This window comes from Mytilus galloprovincialis, chromosome 8 (assembly GCF_965363235.1).
Source record: "Mytilus galloprovincialis chromosome 8, xbMytGall1.hap1.1, whole genome shotgun sequence".
Lineage (NCBI taxonomy): Eukaryota > Metazoa > Mollusca > Bivalvia > Mytilida > Mytilidae > Mytilus > Mytilus galloprovincialis.
The window spans coordinates 41,009,551-41,036,804 of record NC_134845.1 but is presented as its reverse complement, the minus strand read 5'-3'; the positions used below and the strand labels follow the sequence as shown (position 1 = coordinate 41,036,804).

General features: G+C 32.4%; 1 protein-coding gene across 1 annotated transcript in view; it reads left to right on the top strand.

The window, feature by feature from the left end:
* Positions 1–23,501, top strand: part of LOC143043029 (heat shock 70 kDa protein 12A-like) — a 41,095-nt gene extending 17,594 nt beyond the window's left edge. The window contains exons 4-5 of the mRNA XM_076215528.1: positions 17,361–17,579; positions 23,343–23,501. Of these exons, the coding sequence (XP_076071643.1) occupies positions 17,361–17,579; positions 23,343–23,501 (378 nt within the window). The remainder of the gene's footprint in view (positions 1–17,360; positions 17,580–23,342) is intronic.
* Positions 23,502–27,254: the final 3,753 nt, after the last annotated feature.

Here is a 27,254-nt window from a genome sequence, read left to right as displayed (position 1 = left end):
TTCTTTTTTTATGAAGAGTATTGTTGTATTTTTTACTCTTTCAAGAAATCATTTGTAATTAAAACTATATATTTGTGTCATAGGGATACCTGATATCCTTTAGTATTCTATCATGACAACATTTAAGGAAATATTCGTTAGCTAAACTCTTATATCTTTGAAGGAAACGTTATATATTATATAACTGGTACAGAGAAGCTCTACGTTTATTATTATATAAATTTACAGTACTGTTTAGCCTTCATATCAAAAAAATTTTGAGAAAAAATATATAGTTATTTATGCTTTATGTGATTATTTTCCTTGTTTCGTACACCGAATCTCCTGACTATATATAAATATAAGATGATGTATGATTGCCAATAACCTTATACCAGAGTTGACCACCTACTCTTGTTTAGTATGTCCTCATGTACCTGCAGTTCTCCTTAACATCTTTTTGATTAACCAATCTTAATTTTATTGGTTTTATATGTGATCTTATCATAGAGATTATACTATTGCCTAATTTTGAATAAGACAAATCAAGGATTTGTATAGTAAGCTGTTAATACTAATGATTACTTTAAATGAAATGTTCATGTAAATATATTTTAGACACATTGACTACAATGTTTTTCAAGTTTGTTTTTTTTATTTGAATATTATAGTGCACGATTAATTTTAAAACAATATTTTTTTAACTAATATTAATCATTTTACTTTTAAAATCGACTTTTTCATTATATTTATACATGTGTATATAATTTAAGTTGTAACGCAGCTAACGTGTAAAGTAAAATTCATAAAAAAAATACCAATTAAAACATTTAGAAATTAGTAATCTTAAATACGACAAATCTATTTTGTGATAATGATACATGTATATACCATTGTATACAGCACCGCATGACATCTTAGTTCTCGTGTGTATCATTTTACACTAATCGCGACGCTCTTCATTGAATATTGGTAAACATTTCATTTTTGCATTGGAGGAAAGTTAAGACACAGAGAAATATAAATGTATAGCTTATCATTTTGTGATCAACATCTGATTATAATTAGTGAACCACTAACCAAGTGTGTCCACATAATTTATATCTAACAGATTACTGATAACATGCTGAGATAAATTTATAGATAAATATTAGGAAATTCGGGCTTATGTCTTAGAGTGTAAAGATGGTATCAAGAGTAATATTTTTAAATGTCGAAACGTATATCAAAATATTCTGCAATCTTTCTACTTTTAAATGATAACAAGGTCAAATAAATGTACTTTGATTTAGTATTTTAAAATAATTTGTAAAGATGTGCCCTTATTGGTTATCAAATACTTTTTACCATGTAAGTATTTAAAACAATGACTGTTACTAAAGTTAAATTGGCATCAAGAAAGAAAAATCCGAAAAAATAAATAAAAATATTACCTGTTTTCTAAAATATTGAAAAACATAATGTAAACAAAGGTCAAACCATATTTTTTTTATGAGAAAATGTTTAAATTGCCAATTGAAATATATTTCCCGTTGACTTCTATATTCCGAATTCATAGATAAAACATATGGCCAGTGACGCATGCGCATTACGGACAGGACTTATTCTTGACAATGAGATTCCCGTATCCCGCTTACACTATGTACGTAAGCAATTCTCATTTTTTTCATTTCCCGGGTCCCGCTAGACCTCATTTTCCGTTTTCACGACAAACTAATTTGACTTTAACGTGTCACGCTTACAAACAAATCGGCAATCCCGCGTCACGGTTAGACCCCTATGAGACCCTTTTAAATCTAAATTATATGAAAAAGATGGTGTAACAAAACTCGATCCAGCGGTATCCCCTATCAATAAAGTACTAGTATTGAAGTAACCTCCATCCTCAAGACTTTTAAAAGTAGAGGATCGACATGGTTGACGTTTTCGAAATTCAAACCATCTTTAATATCTTTATGTATTTCAGAGTCAAAATAACCATATATATATATATATATATATATATATATATATATATATATATATATATATATATATATATATATATATATATATAACAAGTCAAAAAGGGTACAACATCACCATTAAATAACTATAAAATACACAAATATTAGATATTTCGGATAACAGATATCCTTCTTCGGTAATTGCACAATGACAAATGAATCATGTCAATTCAAATTGAGACTCTATCAAAATCTTGATTTATACAATTTAAGCGAACGCTGGAACAATTTTAAAATTTCCAAACACACCGCAAAGACTACAGAAATATGCCAAAAATAAAAATAGTTATTTACGATGTGAAATGGCACAACTCTAGATTTCCAAAGGTTGTGACAGTTGAGATGTTATAACTGCATTGAGGGCAGTCCTCAAACAAAAAAATCAAAAATGTCCTAACCGATTAAGGATGGTATAAATTAGACAACGGTAGGGCAATTACAACAGAAACTACATATTTAAGCCTCCCAAACGAATATCAGTATAATACTGATTGAAAAAATAAGTATTGTATAATGAGGTAAAATAATTGAACGTGGCAACGTACTTATACATCATCCCGAATCAATGAAAACCTGTAATTTAAACTGTTATTTTAAAAATAATTTCGAACTGTAAAGCCAGTACTAAATCCGGCGTTGTTTGAAACAGGTAGTCACAGGAAAACGAGGGACTCGTTCTATGTTTTTTCATTTATACCCTCTGGGGAGACTGTCCGTAACTTTCTTATCCAAAATCTTTCCCGAGCGACTCTGTCGACCTTCGACCAACCCTCGTTGTGGTCTATGATCGTGATGGTAAGGTTTTTGAGATCAGCTTGTGTGTGTCCAGGTGATCTCAAATGACGACTTACGGGTAGGTCGGGCTTGCAAGTGTAGTCACTTCGATGACCATTCATGCGTTTGTTAAATGGCTGCTCTGTCTCGCCAACATACTGCATGCCACATCGACATTGAAGGAGGTATACAACATTCTGGGTTTTGCAAGTTACAAATCGTAGATTTGTAAGAAAAATTCGAGTTCCGATGGATCCCAACAACACGGTTGTCAATTTATCCTCAGTCTCTTTATCTGAGGACGAAACTAAAGTCTTGTCCAAGGGTTTGAATTTTTGCCCTACTCCCAATAAAATAGATGATATGAAACTGGGAGATGACCTTGATAACTTTGCTAGAACCCTCAGAATCAAAGAATATTTTGGTAACAAGGATAAAGAGGTGGATAATGAGAAAGACACAGACACGTCCGACTCGGAGGAAGAAATCATAATTCCGCATTTTAAAAAGAAGAGTTCATGGATTCCAAAACCTAGTAAATCTGCTACACTGGAAGATGTTATCGACAAAATCAAATCGGATGTTGTTCATCTAGCTAGCAACAAGTACTCGTCATTTTACAACACCTCTCCTGACGAGAAAAAAGCCATACAATCGCTAAGAAACCGAGATGATATTGTGATAAAACCAGCAGACAAGGGCAGTGCCGTTGTGATAATGGACAAAGCTAACTACATCGCGGAAGCAGTGCGTCAGCTCTCTGATGAGAGATTTTATAAAAAGCTAGACTATGACCCTACTTCCGAGTTTAGCTCCAAAATTATCACTGCGGTACAAACCATGTACAATGACGGTCACATAGATGAGGATACAATTGGTTATTTAAAGCCAGAGAATGCCAAGCCTGGTCGATTGTATCTTCTTCCCAAAATACACAAGGTTAACAACCCTGGTAGACCCATTGTATCCGCAAACGGCCATCCGACTGAGAAAATCTCGGAATTCGTCGATTTTCATTTAAGATCTCATGTAGAAAATCTTCCTTCCCACATTCAAGACACTACAGATTATCTTCGTAAAATGGAATCCATGAACCCTCTTCCTCCGGAAACCCTCCTTGTCACTTTAGATGTCACCTCATTGTATACCAACATACCTCATGATGACGGCATACAATCTTGTAGGGAAATATGGGACTCGCGCAACATTTTAGAACCACCTACTGAATGTTTAGTCCAGCTGCTTACTCTGGTCCTGAAATGCAACAATTTCACCTTTAATGGTGAGCATTACCTTCAAATTAACGGGACAGCGATGGGGACGAAAATGGCACCGTCTTACGCCAATATTTTCATGGGCAAATTAGAAAAACAAATTATTGCAACATCTTTATCCAAACCTTTGTCTTGGTTCCGTTTCATTGATGATGTTGACATGAAATGGATTGAATCTCAACAAAAACTGGATGATTTCATCAGACATGCAAACAACGCCCACCATTCAATTAAATTTACGTATGAAATTTCCGACTCTAAGATATCTTTCTTAGACACAACCACATCTATAAAGGACGGTGTCATATCAACAGACCTTTACTGTAAACCCACAGATAAACATCAATACCTTTCTCCCCAAAGCTGTCACCCCAAACACTGTACAAAAAGTATCCCGTACAGTCAAGCTCTCAGAGTCAAGCGGATTTGCTCCTCTGAGAAGGCTGTCACGAAACGGTTACAGGAACTTCGCGGATTTTTGACAAAACGAGGTTATAAGAAATTGGACATAGATAAGGGGTTTGCGTGCGCTAACAATAACAGCCGCAATGACCTCTTACAGTACAAACGGAAGAGGCGCAGCAAAATAGTCCCGTTTGTTCTTACATACAATCCAGCCTTTAATAACCTTTCACGTTTGATCCGTGCCAATTGGCAAACTATTGCCAAACACCCTAAATTATCCAAGATCTTTCCCAATCCTCCTGTCTTAGCTTTTCGTAGACCAGCAAGTCTGAAAGACTTATTTGTTAGAGCTGACGTCTTCTCAAATAAAAGCTGTTCAATTGCAGGATGGTGCAAGTCATGTGGTAACAGACGCTGCCTGACTTGTCAACAAATACTGAATACTCAAACATTTACTTGCCACTCGACTGGGTCGGTGTACACTATATATTGCAATGTAACTTGCAAAACCCAGAATGTTGTATACCTCCTTCAATGTCGATGTGGCATGCAGTATGTTGGCGAGACAGAGCAGCCATTTAACAAACGCATGAATGGTCATCGAAGTGACTACACTTGCAAGCCCGACCTACCCGTAAGTCGTCATTTGAGATCACCTGGACACACACAAGCTGATCTCAAAAACCTTACCATCACGATCATAGACCACAACGAGGGTTGGTCGAAGGTCGACAGAGTCGCTCGGGAAAGATTTTGGATAAGAAAGTTACGGACAGTCTCCCCAGAGGGTATAAATGAAAAAACATAGAACGAGTCCCTCGTTTTCCTGTGACTACCTGTTTCAAACAACGCCGGATTTAGTACTGGCTTTACAGTTCGAAATTATTTTTAAAATAACAGTTTAAATTACAGGTTTTCATTGATTCGGGATGATGTATAAGTACGTTGCCACGTTCAATTATTTTACCTCATTATACAATACTTATTTTTTCAATCAGTATTATACTGATATTCGTTTGGGAGGCTTAAATATGTAGTTTCTGTTGTAATTGCCCTACCGTTGTCTAATTTATACCATCCTTAATCGGTTAGGACATTTTTGATTTTTTTGTTTGAGGACTGCCCTCAATGCAGTTATAACATCTCAACTGTCACAACCTTTGGAAATCTAGAGTTGTGCCATTTCACATCGTAAATAACTATTTTTATTTTTGGCATATTTCTGTAGTCTTTGCGGTGTGTTTGGAAATTTTAAAATTGTTCCAGCGTTCGCTTAAATTGTATAAATCAAGATTTTGATAGAGTCTCAATTTGAATTGACATGATTCATTTGTCATTGTGCAATTACCGAAGAAGGATATCTGTTATCCGAAATATCTAATATTTGTGTATTTTATAGTTATTTAATGGTGATGTTGTACCCTTTTTGACTTGTTATATATTATATTTTGTAGTGTACAGAATCATATTACATGATCCATCGCCCTGTAAGATTGATCGTTGACTATTTATTCAGTCATTTAATGTATATATATATATATATATATATATATATATATATATATATATATATATATATATATATATATATATATATATATATAAAATATCAGTTACATGGTGTGTTTATATACGGTGTGCTAGTGACCTAATACGATATATATTTGGTCAGTAAATTCCATTTAGGGTGAGAGCGAATCTCGAATCCCCATATGGAATTTACTGACCCCATATATATCGTATTAGGTCACTAGCACACCGTGTAACGCATTTATCTTACCGACTATCTTCACATGTGGTATTTAGACTAGCGTCATATCAAAGTGATTTAAAAGACTTCAATACTTAGTTTCAACATGTTTAAGAACCCTCTTCCATTTGTCTATACAAAAAAATATGCTAAAATAACAACGTGTATAGTCGATTAACAAATCATATCCCCATAAATCTATGGAAGATAAGATAAGTAAACTTATCTTATCTTCTATAGATTTATTATAGAGATATGATTGTTTAAACAGTCGGAAACCCGGTTGAAATAGAACAAAAGAATCGAAGCTCTTTGTTAGAGAAGGCGATAAATGCTCTCTATAATGTTTACTATAGTGACAAAAATTTTAAAAGTTAATACAAACAAATAAAATGACAATTTTCTTTCCAATTACGAAGTGTTTTATTTCAAAAACACTATTTGCATAAGTTTTCAATTTATCTAGTACATAGTTAAGCAGAACAATTAGATATCAAGTCGACGACTTGGGTATCTTTCAAGTTGGATGTAGAAAATGCACAACCTCCGATTTATTTTTTTTTTTACCACGGACGGAAAACATATCAATCTATTAGTTCAGTAATTTTGGTGTCTGCCCTTCCATTATGTGACTCATAAAAAAATTACATACAATGGGTAACAATTGTATCGAAAAGAGAAAATCGAGTGCACCTTTTTATGTAAGGGCGTGTTTGAGTTGAATATTTTGTCTTGATATCGTACAAAGCAAGAATATTTCATACATCGTCTCGCTTCAGATTCTATCATTTTCATATATCAAAGCTACAGGTTGACTTTATAACATAAAAAATCTCAGTACTAAAAGATGAAATATATGGGTCAAGTGAAATACCTATCTAATGAATCACAAAAACAGAGTAGGTGTGTTCGAATAGTTATTTGTTTTACTAAAAGTACTTGACGGCAGTCTTTCAAGTTGGATGATGAAAATGCATATTTTCGAAAAATTATAATTTTTTGTGTGTGATAACTAGGGTTTAAAATCTTCAACCACTAAAAAAATCTAGTCTGCCCATCCACGAAATATTTAATTAGAATTTTTTTAAATGTTTATTAATTTTCGAAAATTCCACCTGACAACCGATCAGACAATAGTTTTAAGTTGAATCAATGCAGACACGATCATTAACTGATGCTCATTAGCTAGTTCATACATTTGTCTTTTAAAATACAACTGACATATAAGGATCGTAATGGTGCAATGTGGATAAATTTATCGGTTTCCAAGAGCAAAGTTGGCAGCGCGTCATCCCTACAATGGCTTCCATTTCTACGATTGTGAAAATGAACTGGCGTAATGGGGAGATAATTTTGACAAAGTAGAATCCTGACTGTAAAGGACTACACGTGGTGATAAATTCGTTACACGGTGTGCTAGTGACGTAATACGATATATATATCGCTCTCACCCCATATAGAATTTACTGACCCCATATATATCGCATAATGTCACTAACACACCATGTAACTAATAATACATACAACTTTTTGTGCAAAACAAATGGGGAAAAACATATCGTTAAGTTCTTTTTAAAGTTTCTTGTTACTTTTCTGAGTTTTCTACGATTTTTCTAAATTTCAGTTTTGAGTTTTATTATTCTGTCAAAATATGTCTATCAATCTGGGAGTGCACTACGATTTCTTTATAATATTGAAAAGTAAAAACAACAAAGTGAGAAAATGAGATATCACTTTAAAAAAGAAATATGTTCCTACAGTTTGGTCTAAATTATGAATGCTAAATATAATTGGTACTATGTAAGTTATTTTATTTTGAAACATGTTGAAAATTTGAAGTTGTGTGCGTCAACAAATACATCGACACTTTGTATTTTGGTATTAGTTAAATAACTACTTGAAATAGATGTGACATTGACATACAATTTAAAAGCTTTATATTTTTTCTATCAAATAGTGTTGGTTTTTTGAAAATGGTGATAAAAATGAATTTGCTATGATTTTTCAAAATCCCATGTTTATAGTTCACATTGACGCCATTTTGTTCAGTCAAGTTTGACACTAACGAAGTTGGAAATAACAGACAAGAGATATATACAAGACTTACGATTGGGATTGATTGTGCCTTTTTATATACGACATGTACGATGTTATTCATTTTTTTTTTGTCAAATACTTTTTTTAGATACTAAATCGCTGTTTGGTAATGCAGTTTGCCATTATTAAGCGTTGCCGCAAATTACCATACGCAACAGCAAAAACTGTTCCTTCCTTTTTTTCTCGGAGAGCAGTAGTCTATAGGTCGCAAAAGTATTCCTTTGGTGTTAAAATAAATAAAATGCGAATGTGGGAAAGTTTTAACTGTTTCTAATTAGAAAATTTATTGCATCTCTACATAATTTAGCATTTATTAACAGGTGAGCTCGGCGTTATTAATTTTTAACATCTTAAGTATGTAAGACACAAATTAGCTTATCATTGATACATGATATATTATACCTGCAAATTGGAACATCCCGCATGCCATTGTTTATTATAACACCTGTAATCTAAGTTCTTTTTATCTAGATAATATACTGCAGTTGTTTACTTTTTTCTTCCCTTCATAATGATTTATTAACTTCTTTCTTTATCAGTCATATTTCACAATTGAAAAGTCATTTACATTTTTAGAATTTCCTTTATTTTGCATGAAAACTATTTAAAACTCGTAAAATGTCCGATATCATCTGATTGTGACATACCTTCAATTTTGAAATATCAATTTAAAAAAACTAGAATAAAAAGTTTTTTTTAAGTAACTTTGCATGTGGTTCTTTTGTTATATTTTTTTCTTGGATTAATTTATTTTTGGATGCATGATTTATCACCTAGCTACTATACCACGTTCGTACTGCACAACGCAACTTGCACAATGTAAGTACCATTACTCTACAATAAAATATGTCTTTCGAATTATCTTCTAAAAAAAAACAATTATGATTTATTTTACACCAAGCAAATTGAAACAGAATGCCCCTCAGAAGGATTTTAGTTCATTATTTTTTACAGAAACATGCCTAATTTAAGAAGAAAAAAATATCATTGTCAAGTGAGATAACTAGTGTAAGATTAAATTACCACGTTCGATAACTTCTACCAGATAAGTAATGAGCCAGTTAGAGCGATGGGGTGTAATTAACACCCGGTCTAAGCAAGGATTTGTATAGTAAATACAAATAGTAAAATATACAAATCCTTGGTTTAAGCAAGAGATGCATCATAATATTTTCTTTGAAGTCGGCCGCGTTTCCATTCCTTTTAAATATACAATTCCTTGATAAATTGCATCTGATATTAACAATTTTAGTTTACAAACAAGAAATTATTATATTAAATAACTTTGTTTGAACTGTTCTATCGTTTCTATCTTTTTGATATCTACAGGAATATTGTTCCGAAGACCTGTACCGGAATATTGAATTGTTTTTTTTCAAGAAATTTGTTCTCGGACTTGGTAATAAAAGACAATTATTGTCCGATGAACACAAAGTATATCAAAGATAATCAGGTGCAATACTATTTACACACTTTTATATTAATACTCCTTTGTGATATGTGATTCTTTTTTGAAAAGTTATCCATCCTAATTGTTTGAATAAAGTTTTTGATGGTGTGTCATATGCTTTGTTAAGAATGATTCTGGCTGACCGTTTAGTGATTTTAACATTTTTTTCCGATATTTATATTACGTGTTTCTGTTCAAATTGTATGTAGCAATTATCAAAGTGAGAAAGTACATATCCATTATAAGGTAAACATAAACCTTTTTGTGGAATATAATGCTTCAATCGATTAAGTAAACTAAGTCTAGTTGAAATCACAGTACATGCTTTGATTATTTGTTGATTCCATGAAAGACAATCATCTATAATGATGCCAAGTAATTTTTAACTGTTTACATTTTGTAAAAGAATCCTACTGTATTCTATTTTAAAAGTTTCTTGTATGCTAGAAGCTTCCTATGTGAACCAACTAACATATATTTGGATTTTTTAATATTGAGAACCATATCTTTATTCTCACACCATATTTTTAACGTTGCTATTTCTTCATTAAGTTTATCATGCTACGTCAATCTTTAAAGACCCAAATGTTGCAAAACACCTATCCTACCTCCATGACAAATATGTTGTTGTCCCCGCAGATAAAGCCCCAAACAACATCGTTTTTGTATGTAAAACTCATTACATTAACTGCTTGATAAACGAATTAGGTATTGACAATTCACTTGGAAACTCAACATATACACTCACGACACTTACCAAAGAGGAAATCCTGGATAATCATAGGTCTGTTCTGTGTTCCTTTGGAATTTCAACCAAAGATGAAGAACTGGATCTGCCGTCACTGTATTGGATACCTAAACTACATAAGTGTCCTTACAAACAACGGTATATTGCTGGGTCTTCCAAGTGCTCCACTAAACCTCTTTCTAAATTATTAACATCTATTTTATCAGCAATCAAAGACGGGCTTCAAAGTTATTGTGAAACTGCCTATTCTAGAGGGGGCGTGAATCAGATGTGGATACTTAAAAATTCCAAAGATCTTTCAGAGTACATACAATCTAACTCTCTTTCATCTTGTAACAGTATTAAAACATTTGACTTTTCTACTCTGTACACTAGTATTCCACATTCCAAACTAAAAGACAAATTGAAAGAGTTGGTATTGCTTTGCTTCGTAAAAAAGAATGGCCAACGTAGATACAAGTATCTTGTCTTAGGGAGGGATAAATCCTACTTTGTAAAGGATCACTCTGATTCGAACAAAAAATTCTCTGAAACTGATATTATCAAGATGCTTGATTTCTTGATTGACAACATATTTGTTACGTTCGGAGGACGTGTTTTTCAACAGACTGTCGGCATTCCAATGGGAACAAACTGTGCCCCTCTACTTGCCGACTTGTTTCTTTATTATTATGAGGCTGACTTCATGCAGGAACTTCTTAGGAAGAAAGATAAGAAGTTAGCACTATCCTTTAACTCTACGTTTCGCTATATAGATGATGTTCTTTCACTAAATAATTCAAAATTTGGTGACTATGTGGAACGCATCTATCCAATCGAGCTAGAGATAAAGGATACTACAGATACAGTTAAGTCGGCCTCATATCTTGACTTACATCTAGAAATTGACAATGAGGGTCGGTTGAAAACAAAACTTTACGACAAAAGAGATGATTTCAGCTTTCCAATTGTGAACTTTCCATTTCTAAGTAGCAACATTCCAGCAGCACCTGCATACGGGGTATATATCTCCCAATTGGTACGATATTCCCGTGCTTGCATTTCCTATCATGATTTTCTTGATAGAGGGTTACCGCTCACAAGGAAGCTATTAAACCAAGAGTTCCAAATGGTGAAGTTGAAATCATCCCTTCGTAAATTTTACGGACGCCATCACGAGTTGGTTGACCGATATGGAATAACCGTATCACAAATGATATCGGATATGTTCCTTACGTCGTAATTACAATCCCCTTCCCTTTCCTGAATGTGACCTACCGAATTAGACTATTTACCGGATTTGTTATCACATAAGCAACACGATGGGTGCCGCATGTGGAGCAGGATCTGCTTACCCTTCCGGAGCACCTGAGATCACCCCTAGTTTTTGGTGGGGTTCGTGTTGTTTATTCTTTAGTTTTCTATGTTGTGTCATGTGTACTATTGTTTTTCTGTTTGTCTTTTTCTTTTTTAGCCATGGCGTTGTCAGTTTGTTTTAGATTTATGAGTTTGACTGTCCCTTTAGTATCTTTCGCCCCTCTTTTATCACATATATCATCAACGGAATTAGAAGAGTATTTAAGCGTTGTGTCATCTGCATACAAATCATTCTTTGTATGATTTAGTTGAAGTGAGTGATCATTAATATATAAAATAAATAATAAAGGGCCTAGAATACTACCGTGCGGTATAACAATTGTTATTTTTTTTACCTGAAGATATGTTGGTATTTATTTTTACTTTTTGATAAATATGATCTGAACCATTCAAGAGAGAATGAAACTTATAAATTTTTAATCTTGATAATAAATTTAAATGATTTACAATATCAAACGCGTTTTAAAAAAAAATCTAAGAATACAACTCCAGTTTATCTTCAACAATTTTAGTTAGTGCTGAGTGACACCAACGGCCTTATCTAAACTCAGACGGGTACTTATAAATAAAATAAAATCAATTTCTATTAAATATCTGTAAATTTTTAAAGTAAATAATCTTTTAAAAATCTTTGATCAAATTGGAAGTACAGATATTAGTCTATAGTTGTTCATATCTTTTACGTTGGCACTTTAATGGATAGGTGATACTCTTGCACACTTAAATGTAGATGGAATCTTAAGTATACCTGAAAGGATTAAATTGATAATATGCTCATCAGATTCATAAATTATTGGAGCACCTATTTTTAGAATTTTAGGACCAACATCATTCAAACCTGTTAACTTTTAATAGTTCATTAAAGACTTCTATTGGAGACAAACAGTAAAATACTTTAATTTTTTTCTTCAATAAACTCTTTTTACTTTGGGGATTCAAAATTTAATTTGGGGTTTGCAATAATTGTTTCAACTACAGTATTAAAATGCACATTGAAGTGTTTACAAAATTTTCCTGGTTCATTAACAGCAGATCCTGGAAATGTTACACTAGTTATTGGGCATTTTGATTCTGCATTTAAATCTTTGATGTATTTCTAGATTTCACTAGTTTTTCGATTAGACTGTACAGCCTTGGAGAAAAAGTCAGTCTTACATTTATTCATTTGGGCGGTTAGCTTGTTTCTAAATATCTTGTAGTTTTCGAAATCTTTCTTTTATGATAAAAGTCTCTTTTATATGGAACTCCACAGCTGTCTTATGTGAAACTCTGATATTACTTTATGTTGTTTTATTATTACTTAATGATATGTTGTCTTTACTTAATATGGTTTTGATATTACGTAATGATGTGGTTACACCATTATTTAATATAGTTGTGTCATTAGTCAATGAGGTTTTAACATTACTTGCTGTGTATGTGACTTAACGTTATGAAGTTGTTTCATTACATGATGTGGTTTTGTTATTTCGTAATGATAATTTGTCTATTCTTTATATGGCTTTAACATTACGTAATGATGTTTCAAAATTTGACAATTTTACACTACTTGATGCGTTTGTTTCATTATTTGATGTGGTCTTGTCATTCTTTGATGTGCTCCTGTCATTCTTTGATATATATAACTTTATTTCCTCTATTATAGAGATTTGGTGTACATGAAATATAAAAATCAGAAAATAACAAAAAACAAAGAATTAAAGTCACTGTTTAAAGTTAATATGAGAAAAAAATGAGTACTGTCTATAATATCAATAACGGACACATCTTCTATCGATTGTAGAAATCTCTGCAGATTTTTTCAACGTGACGAACACAAGTCTTAGGGGAAAAAAGTTAATTCATCATTTTCTAATTCATATGACGTATTGCAAGAGAGAATTGTAGTCTTACAATTAATGTCTTGCCATAGATCATCTCTTTTGTCTTGTGTAAAATCACAGGATACCAGTAAGTGTTCAACGATATTCAAGAAGAACTTTCCACATTTTTCGCAAAGTAAATGTTCATCTTCATAACGTACTATAGAACATAAGTCAATAACATACTTGGCGGAGACACGAAGTTCGGGAAACTGTTTCGCAATTGTCCATGCTTAATGCGGTTTGATTGCAGAATGAATATGTCTAAACATATAAAAGTCATTATCGCATGAAATTCGGTAAGACCACCATATTTCTTCACTTGCATTTATATTCTGATTTACAATAACTCCCCAAAGTTTTTTTGATGGGAAAGAACCAGTATTTGCAAAATTAACAATATAATCTGTACTGTTATATTTTTCGGCTGCTTTATAGATGTCAGGTATCAAACCAAGTTGTTCTGGAACACATTTATGTTTGAATTCCATAAGTCTGCTTATCATTATTTGTTTAACCTACATAGTCTACCAAAAAATAAAAGTTTACATCTGTTGATAATGCTTTCAACTGAAAACCAACCTAGAAGACTTGTACACTTGTCAGAACGGGTTCGTTTTGGAAGCCCTTGAATAATTTTACACACAAATCTGTGAGATCTTTCTAACATGGTAAGTTCTGTTTGAGTCAAATTGTTCCATAACTGACAACCATATAGAGCTTTGCTGTAACATATTTGAAGTGTTATCTTGGAACACGTCAAAGGGTTTAAAATTGATTGATGAATTCCAGAATTTAGAACTGAAAGAGCAGTTGATCGCAACACTCTACGTCAACGTCTGGTCCATTGATCTAAATTTACAGTTCAGAAGAATACCGACATGTTTGGCAGACGTCACGAGTGGTATGATGTCATCATACAAAGTAAGATTGCTTGTAACATTCTTGTTCGTCTTTAAATAACGTAAGACGTTGCTTTTAGTTGGAGAAAACTTGAATGCCCACTTCTCGCTATATGTCTGACAAATGTTAATAAGGAACTGCATTCCTTTTTCTGTTGTTGATAGTAACGCAATGTCGTCCGCTTTAACAGAGCTGCTTACACTGATATCTAGTAGAACGCATCCCAATTTAGAGTCTTCAATGTCGCACAAAAGATTGTTTATGTATACCAAATATAACAGAGCTGATAAGACGCCACCTTGGCGAACGCCTCGTTGCAGTTCAAACCAACGAGATAGCCTACCATTGAACAGTACAGAACTGCGCATGTCACTGTATATTTCATCTATGAGCAGCCATAAATCACCGGTAACTCCATATTTATGCAGTTTATATAACAATGCATCATGTCATACGGTGTCGAAAGCTTTCGTGCTATCAAACAGCACAACAAAAACATCACTGTTACGTTCAATATAACGACGAATCGGTTTTTGTAAGTTAAGAATAAGAAGTAACTCAAATTCAAAGTTGTAACTAGAACTCTGCCTTTAAATGTGACTCAAACTCGAATTCCATCTCGAAACTCAATGCTAACTAGAACTTTAATTCTAAGCATGACTTGAATTCGAAAACTAACTCAAAGTTTAACTCAAATAGTAACCCGAACTTTAGTTTGAACACTGATTAGATAGATGGCCACACGCAGGCACATACAACATGGAAATCTATCTAAAAATAGAACAGATTTTTTCCGAATTGGTCACGTGGTTTTACCTCATCAAGTAATGGGATAACTACATCAAAGATCAAAGAATGACAAGACCACATCAAATAATGAAACAAACACATCAAGTAGTGTAAAATTGTCAAATTTTGAAACATCATTACGTAATGTTAAAACCATATAAAGAATAGACAAATCATCATTACGAAATAACAAAACCCCATTATGTAATGAAACAACTACATTACGTAAATCGCATAAACATCAAATAATGTTAAAACCACATTGACTAATGACACAACCATATTAAATAATGGCGAAACTACATCGGTAATGACACACCCATATTGAGTAATGACAAAACTATATCAAGTCAATACGAAACCATCGTGTAATGACTATTCCATATTGAGTTATATTAAAACAGCATTAAGTAATGTCAAAACCATATTAAGTTAAAGACAAAATATCATTAATTAATAATAAAACAACATAAAGTAATATCAGAGTTCCACATAAGACAGCTGTCGTTCCATACTTTTAGCGCGTAGTTCATTATATATACCCTGATTTTTACCACTTCGGTTGATACTTTTTCTTTACTCTTTTCGTTATTATTGGAGCATGTTTATTTAAAACGTTTAATAATTTAGAGTACCATGCATCCAATGCATGATCTGAATTATCAAAACAAATCAGGTTTACTGGAAGTGAAATTTAAAAAATCGAAAGTAGCAACTTATCTCCATTATTTCAAGGACTAGTATAAAGAAAACATATATAGGTTTTGCATCAGCGTAATGGGTTTATTTCACATCGGAGGTGATTTATAATCTATTTTAATTTATGAAAAAAAAACCAACTGCCAAAAGCATAGTATTTTTGGAATCAATGTTCGATAAGCTATTTTTTAACACCAGATTATTAAAATTGTATTGTCTTGACTGAATTTTGTTTTAAGACCATTATTATATATAGTTCGTTCTTATGTTTAACCGTAACACCACTGTCCCAGGTTAGGGGAGGGTTGGTTTCCTCAAACTAGTGTAACCCGCTACATTCTGTATGAATGTGCCTGTTCTAAGTCAGGAACATGTATTTCAGTGGCCGCGTTTGGTTAATGTGTTATAGTATTCTTAGTATTTTTTTGACGTTAATTTTTTTGGTACATAAATTAGGCTGTTTGTGTTCTCCTTTGTTGAAGGCTGTACGGTGATCTAAAAACTTAAGTTTTGTGTCATTTTGTCTGTTTGGAAGAATTGTATCATTGGCACATACCACATCCTTTTTTTTATATTCCATTGTTCTCTGAATAGTTAGTTTTAAATTTTTCTTGAAAAGCTTCTGTTAATGAGTCAGTCGTAAAACAAGAATGGGTGCGGGTTGATCCAAAAAGAATGCCGATTGTATGTTGCAAAGCACGTCCATGAAAATTGACGCAAAGGCAGTGAATAAAAAGAAATCAAGCAATAAACCATTTTCATATTACCGAATTTTGACTCCGAAATTTATATTTTTTCGACAGGTTCCCACGACATCCTCGTACCAAGTCAAATTAGAGCAACGTAAAGAAGTAACATCAAGCTTTTGATCTGTTCAATTCTTGGGGGAAATATACTGCTTCATTTTTTCTTTACACGACCTACTCATCGGAAAATAGTAAAATTTCCCCTCAAATAACACCGTTTAAATGTCTGAGTTTACTTATCATGACTGCTGTTAACTGCCCGAGTAACAGGATGTCGTAGGTAACCTGTCGAAAATAATATAAACCGGAGTCAAAGTCTATTTGATCACTACAGTTTCAGTGAACTTTTTTCATGAATCACATTTGTTTTTGGAAAAGTATAATTTGTCACTTCCTTTTACAAGTATTTAGATTTGTAGTCTTTTTGATTTATGAAACAAGGTTGAACTGATTCATTTAAGTTGTTTTCAACACCAAAGGAAACATACTCGATACATCTTTACATATTAAATTTCATTTCAGAAATCTCTTAAAGGTCTACAAATAATAGATATTCAGGATAAGCGTGTTGCAGTTAGAGACGTTTTTGTGGAATCAATAAAAGCAATCAAACAAGAAGTGTTGAAGACACTTGCATTACAATATAATGATGTGAATGAAAAGAACATTCGTTGGGTTTTAACAGTTCCTGCAATATGGCCTGATGATGCAAAGCTATTTATGAGAGAATGTGCACAAGAGGTAAATATACAGAATAAGACTTAATCAATCCTAAATTTCTAATATTTCTATTATTTCGTCCTTTCATTCATAAAATATACACAAAACTTACGTCTAATGAGAAAACTTTATTAAAACATTAATCAATGAATCGGTGGAAAAATTATTCTTTGATAGAAAAAATTACGTACCAAATAAAGCAAAACTAAAATCAGCAAACTCCTAGTTGATGTCATATGTACCAATTTCTTTTGTATTTTTTGTCTTTCATTACAACAAAATGAAATTGAAAGCAAATTAAATACTTTTGTTAAAACATATGCACATTCATGTCTCTACAATCTTACTGTTAATGACGTCTTTACACTAAATCCTTTGGATGTTAGATGTGTAATGATTGATATTTTTTATCTTAGAAGCATGATAATATTTTATTCGTAGTTATTGGCTTTGAATTAGCTGCAATTACTCATAGGTCTGGACTGTGAATATTTTGTTGTGGGGATGTATATGTATCATATTTGATTTTCATTCGTCATTTTGTATTAAAAGTCGTCTCGTTAAAAAATGTTTTACATTTGAAATTTTTGGGCCTTTTACAGTTGACCATACGGTGATCTATATTTTTTCTTTTATTTCTATGTCATGTAGTCTCTGGTTGAGAGAGGTTTCATTGACAATTATACCACATTTGTTTTTTTTTATTTATTTTACGTCAAGTTTGTGAGTTTAAAACAAATGTCTCTTGTGGAAGTTAATTGTAAAGACAATTTACATAACTAGTATATGCTTGTTCTATGACTTTTGTAGCCTGAATATCAGAAAACATTTTTTTTTCTAAAACAATTTATTCAATATCAATATTACATGAAACAAGAATTCTATGTTTCACATAATCTTATACTCCTTCATCTTGCAATAGTATTAAAATATTACTTTTCTACACTTTACACAAGAACATCCCATTTCGAACTTAATAACAAATTGAAAGAGTTGGTCCCGCTTTGTTTCATAACAAAATGACCAACACAGATATAAGTATCTTTTCTTAGGGAGGGATAAATCGTTCTTTCTAAACAAATACTCTGATTCAAACATAAAATTCTCTAAACCTGACATTACCAAGAACCTTGATTTCTGGATTGACAACACTTATTACGTTTTCACGATGTGTTTTTTTCAACCAACAATAGGCATTCCAATTGGAATCCATGTTTTCTTCTTGCTGATGTGTTCCTTTATTTATATGTTGCTGACTTTATACAAGAACTTATTAGGAAGAAATTAAAGAAGTTAGTGGTGTCCTTTAACTTCTCTTTCCACTTTAAAGACAAAGTTCTATCAATAAATAATTCAAACTTTGGTGACTATGTGGAACGCATCTATCACTTCGAACTGAAGATAAAGGAGACATATATATATTCTTATATGGAAAATTATACCGCATGGTAATTTGAACCCAAGGTCATTTTTCCCATATGGATTTTAAACCCAACCATGGAAAATTACACTCCCCTTGTTTTTGATAAAATAGCATTGCAGATTATCTCATGTACAATATGTTAGCTATGTTTTTTTTCAAATTGGAGGTCTATAGCAGGAGGTTCAATATACCATGGCAGGAGGGTCAAAATACCATGGCTAAGTAAAATATTAAAAACATCTTTCAAGCATGTTAAATACATAAAAACTACATATTGGACTATTATTTTTATGTAAATAATAGCTAGATTTTCTAAAATATACCATTACAAAAGGGAGGGGTCAAAATACCATGGCTAAGTAAAATTTTAATCATCTTTTCAAGCATGTTAAATACATAAAAAACTACTTCATGGAAAATTATTACTATGTAAATGAGTTAGATGAGCTCGAATTTTTGAAAACAGAGACTCTATAGTGGGAGGTTAAATATACTATATAGCCAGGGGGGTGGGGGGTCAAAATACCAGAGATTAATAAAATCTTTAAAACATGTTTTCTAACATGTTTTTCCAGTATGTTTAAAAAGAAACTATCAATTGTAATGCTGTAACTAGCCATATATATGTAAGCGGCAATAAGTGAAATTAGTCATTATTGATAAGCTTAAATCCTAGGCAATAAGCTAACGCCTAGGCATTAAGTTACTGCCTGAAATTTTCAGGCATTAAGCTTATTCCCTGAAATCTGATGATGATTATTCAGCCTATTGTCGAACATAACTTTAGGCAATAAGTGAACTCTTGAATTTATGCATATTTGGTGATTTAATCTTGATATAAAGTAGTTTCCTAATTATATTTCTAGTATTACATGTATAAATATACATTCATTTGACAGATCTTCAAATTTAGTAAGATTATTTAAGAATTTTAGCAGTTAAAAAACCAGAATTAACTCATACTTTTTTCATGTTTTGTGGTATTACAAAATATTAAAAAAGATTTTTAAAAAGTCATTGTATCCATTAAAATAGGGGGATATTCTATAGAATAATTATAATATTTATTTGAAAATTTTTACACGTCACTAGTGGAGCTGATTTGAACTGGTCAAAAGTACACAGAATTAAGATGTGATTTTTTGCTCACACCATTTCCATTTTTCTTTATTGGATATTAAATAAACTTTCCTTGGTTAACAGTTCCACTACTTGTTATAACAAAATGATTTTAACACAAATTTCTTTTAAGTTTTCATATTTTTAAAATATTATTTGATGTGTTTAAATATTAATTACATATTTTATTAGTGATTTTATGTCCAGTCTCTTGTGGAGAGTTGTCTCATTGTCATTCATACCACATCTTCTTTTTTCATATTTAGGATATGAAACTGGGCCCTGTTGTTTTGCATCGGTAAAATTCTAATTTCTTCCCTTGCTCACATTCACACGTATGTTTTTTGCAGTAATAAAATAAAATTTGATAATTTGAAACTAATAATTATTTTCTTATAATTAATCGGTTTTTAAATTAAATTTAAATTTGATACACTATTTCAATTTTTTCGTTTGCTATTTTCTTTTTACGCCAATACTTGTGATAGCGGTTACATGTAGAACATCCTAGCTAAGATAATCGTAAGATAGCTTCGATGTGCATGCTGAGACATGTCGTAAGTCGATTATTACTTTATCACAATTTTTGTCCTAATAAAAATAGGACCGATCTTAGGACAGTTTCGGTAAGCAGGCCTCAGTTCTCATAATGTTATGAATTTATTTTGTCACAGATATATTTTCATTTAAATGAATAAATGTCTTTTATTTACTCACATTTATATTTTAGGCATTAAGCTTAATGCCTGCACACATTTTTTAGGGTTTAAGCTTAAATCCTAGGATTTAAGACTAATTCCTAACATCATTTAGGCAATAGACTTACTGCCTAGGCGTTAGCTTATTGCCTAGGATTTAAGCTTAATGCCTAATTTCACTTATTGCCGCTATATATATTCTATTTGGTAAATATGAAACATGATGGAAATTTTTTTTTAACAATTTTCTTATATATGGTATTTTGGCACCCCATGCCATGACCCCCTTGTTCATACACCTCCTATTTCAGAAATCAAATTATTTCAAACAACTTTTCAAAGTTTTAATACTCTTATTAATATATGGTACATATAAGCCATATTGTGAAGATGTTTTAACAATTTTACTGAGCCATGGTAATTTGACTCCTCCTTTTTAGCTCACCTGGCCCAAAGGGCCAAGTGAGCTTTTCCCATCAATTTGCGTCCGTTACAAAAATCTTCTCCTCTGAAACTACTGGGCCAAATTAATCCAAAATTGGCCACAATCATCTTTGGGGTATCTAGTTTAAAAAATGTGTCCGGTGACCCAGCCATCAAATCAAGATGGCCACCACGGCTAAAAATAGAACATAGGGGTAAAATGCAGTTTTTGGCTTATTATAACTCAAAAACCAAAGCATTTAGAGCAAATCTGACACGGGATAAAATTGTTTATCAGGACAAGATGTATCTGCCATGAAATTTTCAGATGAATCGGACAACCCGTTGTTGGGTTGCTACCCCTGAATTGGTAATTTTAAGGAAATTTTGCTGTCTTTGGTTATTATCTTGAATATTATTATAGATAGAGATAAACTGTAAACAGCAATAATGTTCAGCAAAGTAAGATTTACAAATAACTGAGTGTGAAGGAAATGGTCAAATGATCCCTTTAGAAGTTATTGCCCTTTATAGTCAATTTTAAACCATTTTTCGTAAATCTTAGTTATCTTTTACAAAAATCTTCTCCTCTGAAACTACTGGGCCAAATTAATCCAAAATTGGCCACAATCATCTTTGGGGTATCTAGTTTAAAAAATGTGTCCGGTGATCCAGCCATCAAATCAAGATGGCTACCACGGCTAAAAATAGAACATAGGGGTAAAATGCAGTTTTTGGCTTATAACTCAAAAACCAAAGCATTTAGAGCAAATCTGACATGCGTAAAATTGTTTATCAGGTCAAGATCTATCTGCCATGAAATTTTCAGATGAATCGGACAACCCGTTGTTGGGTTGCTGCCCCTGAATCGGTAATTTTAAGGAAATTTTTCTGTTTTTGGTTATTATCTTTAATATTATTTTAGATAGAGATAAACTGCAAACAGCAATAATGTTCAGCAAAGTAAGATTTACAAATAAGTCAACGTGACCGAAATGGTCAATTGACCCCCTAAGGAGTTATTGTCCTTTATAGTCAATTTTTAACAATTTTCATAAAATTTGTAAATTTTTATTAATATTTTCCACTGAAACTACTTGGCCAAGATCATTATAGATAGAGATAATTGTAAGCAGCAAGACTGTTCAGTAAAGTAAGATGTACAAACACCAAAACACAATTTTGTCATGAATCCATCTGCTTCCTTTGTTTAATATTCACATTGACCAAGGTGAGCGACACAGGCTCTTTAGAGCCTCTAGTTTAATATGGGAAATTTAACTCCTTTTATATTTTAGGAATGCAAATATTCATAGCAATGAAGGCACGTAGTCAACTCTTAAAGTTTCAATCAGTATTTTGATTGAATTTTTGTTGTTAAAGATTCCAGCATGTTCAGAGCACATATACATATGTACCTAGCAATCGTATTTTTTCCTTCCATTAAAAACGAAGAAAAAAAACAGGGTGTGGTGTGGGGTGAGGTTGTGACGGTGTTCAATTCACCAGAGGGCGATTAAATTTTCCATAAGGGAGGGGGTAATTTACTATTGAGGTTCATTTTACCACAGCTGTATTCTGACCCCGGGGGTATTTTTTTATGGGATCCAAAATACCATATGACACCGGGTTTGTACTAACACGAGCAACACGATGGGTGTCGAATGTGGAACAGGTTTTGCTTTCCCTTTCGGAGGACCTGAGATCACCTAGAGGTTTTTTTGCGCAGTCTTTAGTTTTCTATGTTGTGTTTTGTGAACTGTTGTTTTTTTTTCAGCCAAGATATCAGTTAGATTCCAGCTATTTTTAATTGATGAGTTTGAATGTCTCTTAAGTATATTTTGCCTCTCTTTTATTTTCATCGTATTGAAGTGTAAACAAAATTGATAAATTGGTTTTCAAATGTTTGCATCATTTTTATCGAATTTCTAATTCAGTGTACTAAAATTAACCTTATCAAACTTTCTCTTTTTCCTTCAATGACCGAAAATAAAATAAAATGTGTCTTTTCGTTGCCAACTTCTGCTAACTGCAAACGAATACATTTTATTCTTCATTAGATTATCTGTCTCTGCTATGTGTTATTGTGAAATTTCCTAATATGAAATAATTCAATTTTAGGCTAAATTACCTTGGGAACAGCTTTTAATTGCGTTGGAACCGGAAGCAGCTTCCATTTACTGTCAATTTCTGGCGATAAACAAAGAAAGAAATCTCTCCGATGGATTCCAAATCACGGATATAGGAACAAAGTATATGATATTAGACGTAGGAGGTTAGTTCTAAATAATTATGTTGCAAAAATGCAAGGTACTTTTATAGAAAGAACAAGTTGATGATAAAGTCTAGTTAGTCATTACTCTTCGATGATCATGCAAAGGGATCAACTGCTTAATTTGACCGTTCTAGACCTTTAAATATTTGTGGTTTCTGCTTACACATAAGATCATCCCCATTGGGTTGATTGTGTTTGTATTCGTGCAGTCTTCAGTTTTCTATATTGAACTTTGGATACTGTTGTTTTTCTTCTAGTATTTTTCGTTTTTTGACATGGCGTTGTCAGTTTATTTTCTACTTAGGAGTTTGCATCTTTCACATCTCTTTGATAAAAAACAAAAGAATTACTGTAAAAACGTAATTCCAGTACCATGTAATCTTACAAAGTTGACTTTTAACCCCGCCACATTCTCTATGTATCTGCTTGTACCATGCAAGTCAGGAGCCTGTAATTCAGTGGTTGTCGTTTGATTGTGTGTTACATATTTGTTTTTCGTTCATTTTTTGTACATTAATTATGCCGTTAGGTTTGTCGTTTGAATTGTTTTAAATTGTCATTTCGGGCCTTTTATAGCTGACTATGCGGTATGGGCTTTTATCATTGTTGAAGGCCGTACGATGACCTATAGTTGTAAATTTCTGTGTCATTTTGGCCTCTTGTGGAGAGTTGTCGTATTGGCAATCATACCACATTTTCTTTTTTTTATTTTATAGCTTGCTGTTTGTGAGACAAGGCTCCGTACTTTGACATATAATGGTTTACCTTTATAAATTGTGACTTGAATTGGTGTAGAGCTGTTTCATTGGCACTCATATCACATCTTCTTATATCTATTAATTACTCAAAACCTATGCTGAATTCTTCCAAAGATGTAAAGGTTTTATTAAACTAATAGTGTTGTTATATACATTTATATATATACAAGTTAAAATTGAAAACAACGATCAAACCTATGATTGCGTTGGATATTCACAAGATTTTTTTGAATAGATATCTATAGTTGGGGTTCAATATACCGCAAGGAAAGGGGGGGGGGGAAATACCATGGCTAAGTAAAATTTTCAAAAAAAAAAATCTTTTGCAGCATATAAAATACATAAAAATGTACAAGTATTTTAATTTTATTTAGCCATGGTATATTGGAACCTCTTCTATAGACCTTTAAATTAAAAAAATGCTAGCAGTTATAACTCTTTTACAAAGTAATTATATTCTAATAAGTGGCAGGTATGTATTTCACTTGCTTGAAATTATGTCTTGAAAATTTTATTTAGGCATGGTATTTTGAACTCCAGCCATGGTATATTGAACCCCCTACTATAGATTTGCAAAATTCAAAATTTTAGCTGTTTTCACTCTTTTACATATCAATTATACTCAAATAAATATATTTTTAAAGTTTTACTTTGCGATTGGTATTTTGATCCCCTCCCCAGCCATGGTATATTGAACCCCCTACTATAGACCTTTAAATTCAATTTTTTTAGCTGTAATTACATTCCATTAAGTACTTAGTAAAGGTATTTTTACCTCCCTGTGGTATATTGAACACCACCCCCCACTATAGACATCTATTCTAAAAAAAATCTAGCTATTCTTACTCCTATGGATAGTAAAAAAAAATACTCGCTTGAAAAGATGTTTTGAAAATTTTATCTAGCCTTGGTATTTTGTCACCCCTGCCATGGTATATTGAACCCCCTGGAGAACATGTTGTTGGATTGCTGCCCCTTAATTGGTAATTTTAGGGAAATTTTCCGTTTTTGGTTATTACCTTGAATATTATTATAGATAGAGATAAACTGTAAACAGCAACAAGTAATAGCTTTTCTAAAAAGCTTGCCGTATTTTAGCTGATTATATTGAGATCAGTGGTTTGGAACTATGTCCAGTGCACGATGTTTTGTCGATATTGTCAACATCGCAATGTCAACTTTATAGTGTCGTTATTGTGTTTACATTGTATCCTATCAATATGTTCTATACCTTTCAGTTTACATCGTCCACATCGCATACATCGCAATGTTAAAACAACATCGTAATTATATTGTGTATGTAGAGTCTATACCTTTCTGTTTACATCGTTCACATCGTATACATCGCAATGTTAACAATATCGTGTCAACATCGTGTTTATATTGTGTATGTAGAGTCTATACCTTTCTGTTTACATCGTTCACATCGTATACAACGCAATGTTGACAATATCGTGTCAACATCGTGTTTATATTGTATATATATATATGAAGTATCTACCTTTCTGTTTACATCGTTCACATCGTATACATCGCGATGTTAACAATATCGTGTAAACATAGTGTTTATATTGTATATATAGAGTCTTTACCTTTATGTTTACATCGTTCACATCGTATACATCGCAATGTTGACAATATCGTGTCAACATCGTGTTTATATTGTGTAAATATATATATAAAGTCTCTACCTTTCTGTTTACATCGTTCACATCGTTTACATCGCGATGTTAACAATATCGTGTCAACATCGTGTTTATATTGTATATATAGAGTCTTTACCTTTATATTTACATCGTTCACATTGTATACATCGCAATGTTAACACTTTTAATTTAATTATAACAGTTGTAAAAACATTATATGTTCATTATCATATTTCTGCTTTAGTTGAACTTCCCTTTGGGAGGCTCGCTATCTTATAAATTACAACTCTTACGACGGACTTGAAAACGGCGACATCATAATAGAGTCACAACACTATAGCGGCACCGAGAACGATGCGTATAGTGTGATTTCCCTTCAACGATGTCAACGATGTAAACAATATATAAGAGTTCAAACAATGTGTCAACATCGTGTCATCGTGTTAACATGTTAACATCGCGATGTTAACGATGTTAACGATGTAAACAATATATAAGGGTTCAAACAATGTAAACGATGTTGACACGACATCGTGTTTACATTGTAAACATCGCGATGTTAACGATGTCAACGATGTAAACAATAAATAAGAGTTGTAGCAATGTCAACGATGTTGACTCAACATCGTGTTAACATTGTTAACATCGCGATGTTAACGATGTAAACAATATATAAGGGTTCAAACAATGTAAACGATGTTGACACAACATCGTTTTAACATTGTACACATCGCGATGTCAACGATGTAAACATTATATAAGGGTTCAAACAATGTAAACAATGTTGACACGATATCGTGTTAACGTTGCAGATATTGCGATGTCGACAATATTGAATAAACATCCTGCACTGGACATGAGTAGTTTATTTTTATTGGAATATTGCACTTCAAGAAATATGAAAACATGCGCTTTTTGTCATTTTTGGTGTATTATTGGTCTACCCGTGTTATAATGGAAGGAGATTTTATAAAATTGAGAATGGAAATGGGGAATGATATTATAATAAAATGTATTTTGTGTCTATAATCAACTTGATAAAAATAGCATATAACCTACAAGTACTTTTGAGGATTACTACTTGACAAAATGGACAACAACAGAAGGAAGTGGCGGATCCAACGGGGGATGTATAAGGCGTACACCCCATTCCCCCCCCCCCCTTTTGCTCATTTTTTTTTTTAAATGATTAATCATACTAGACTATGTGAACTTTGCGATTTCCTGTGTACTCTATTTTTTTATATTTATGTGACAATTCTTTACTTATAAAGATATTTTTGGCTGGAATTTACTGATTGTCAAAGTAATGTGATTCGCTATGGTAGAGTTGACCAGTGCTTCGAAAAACGTC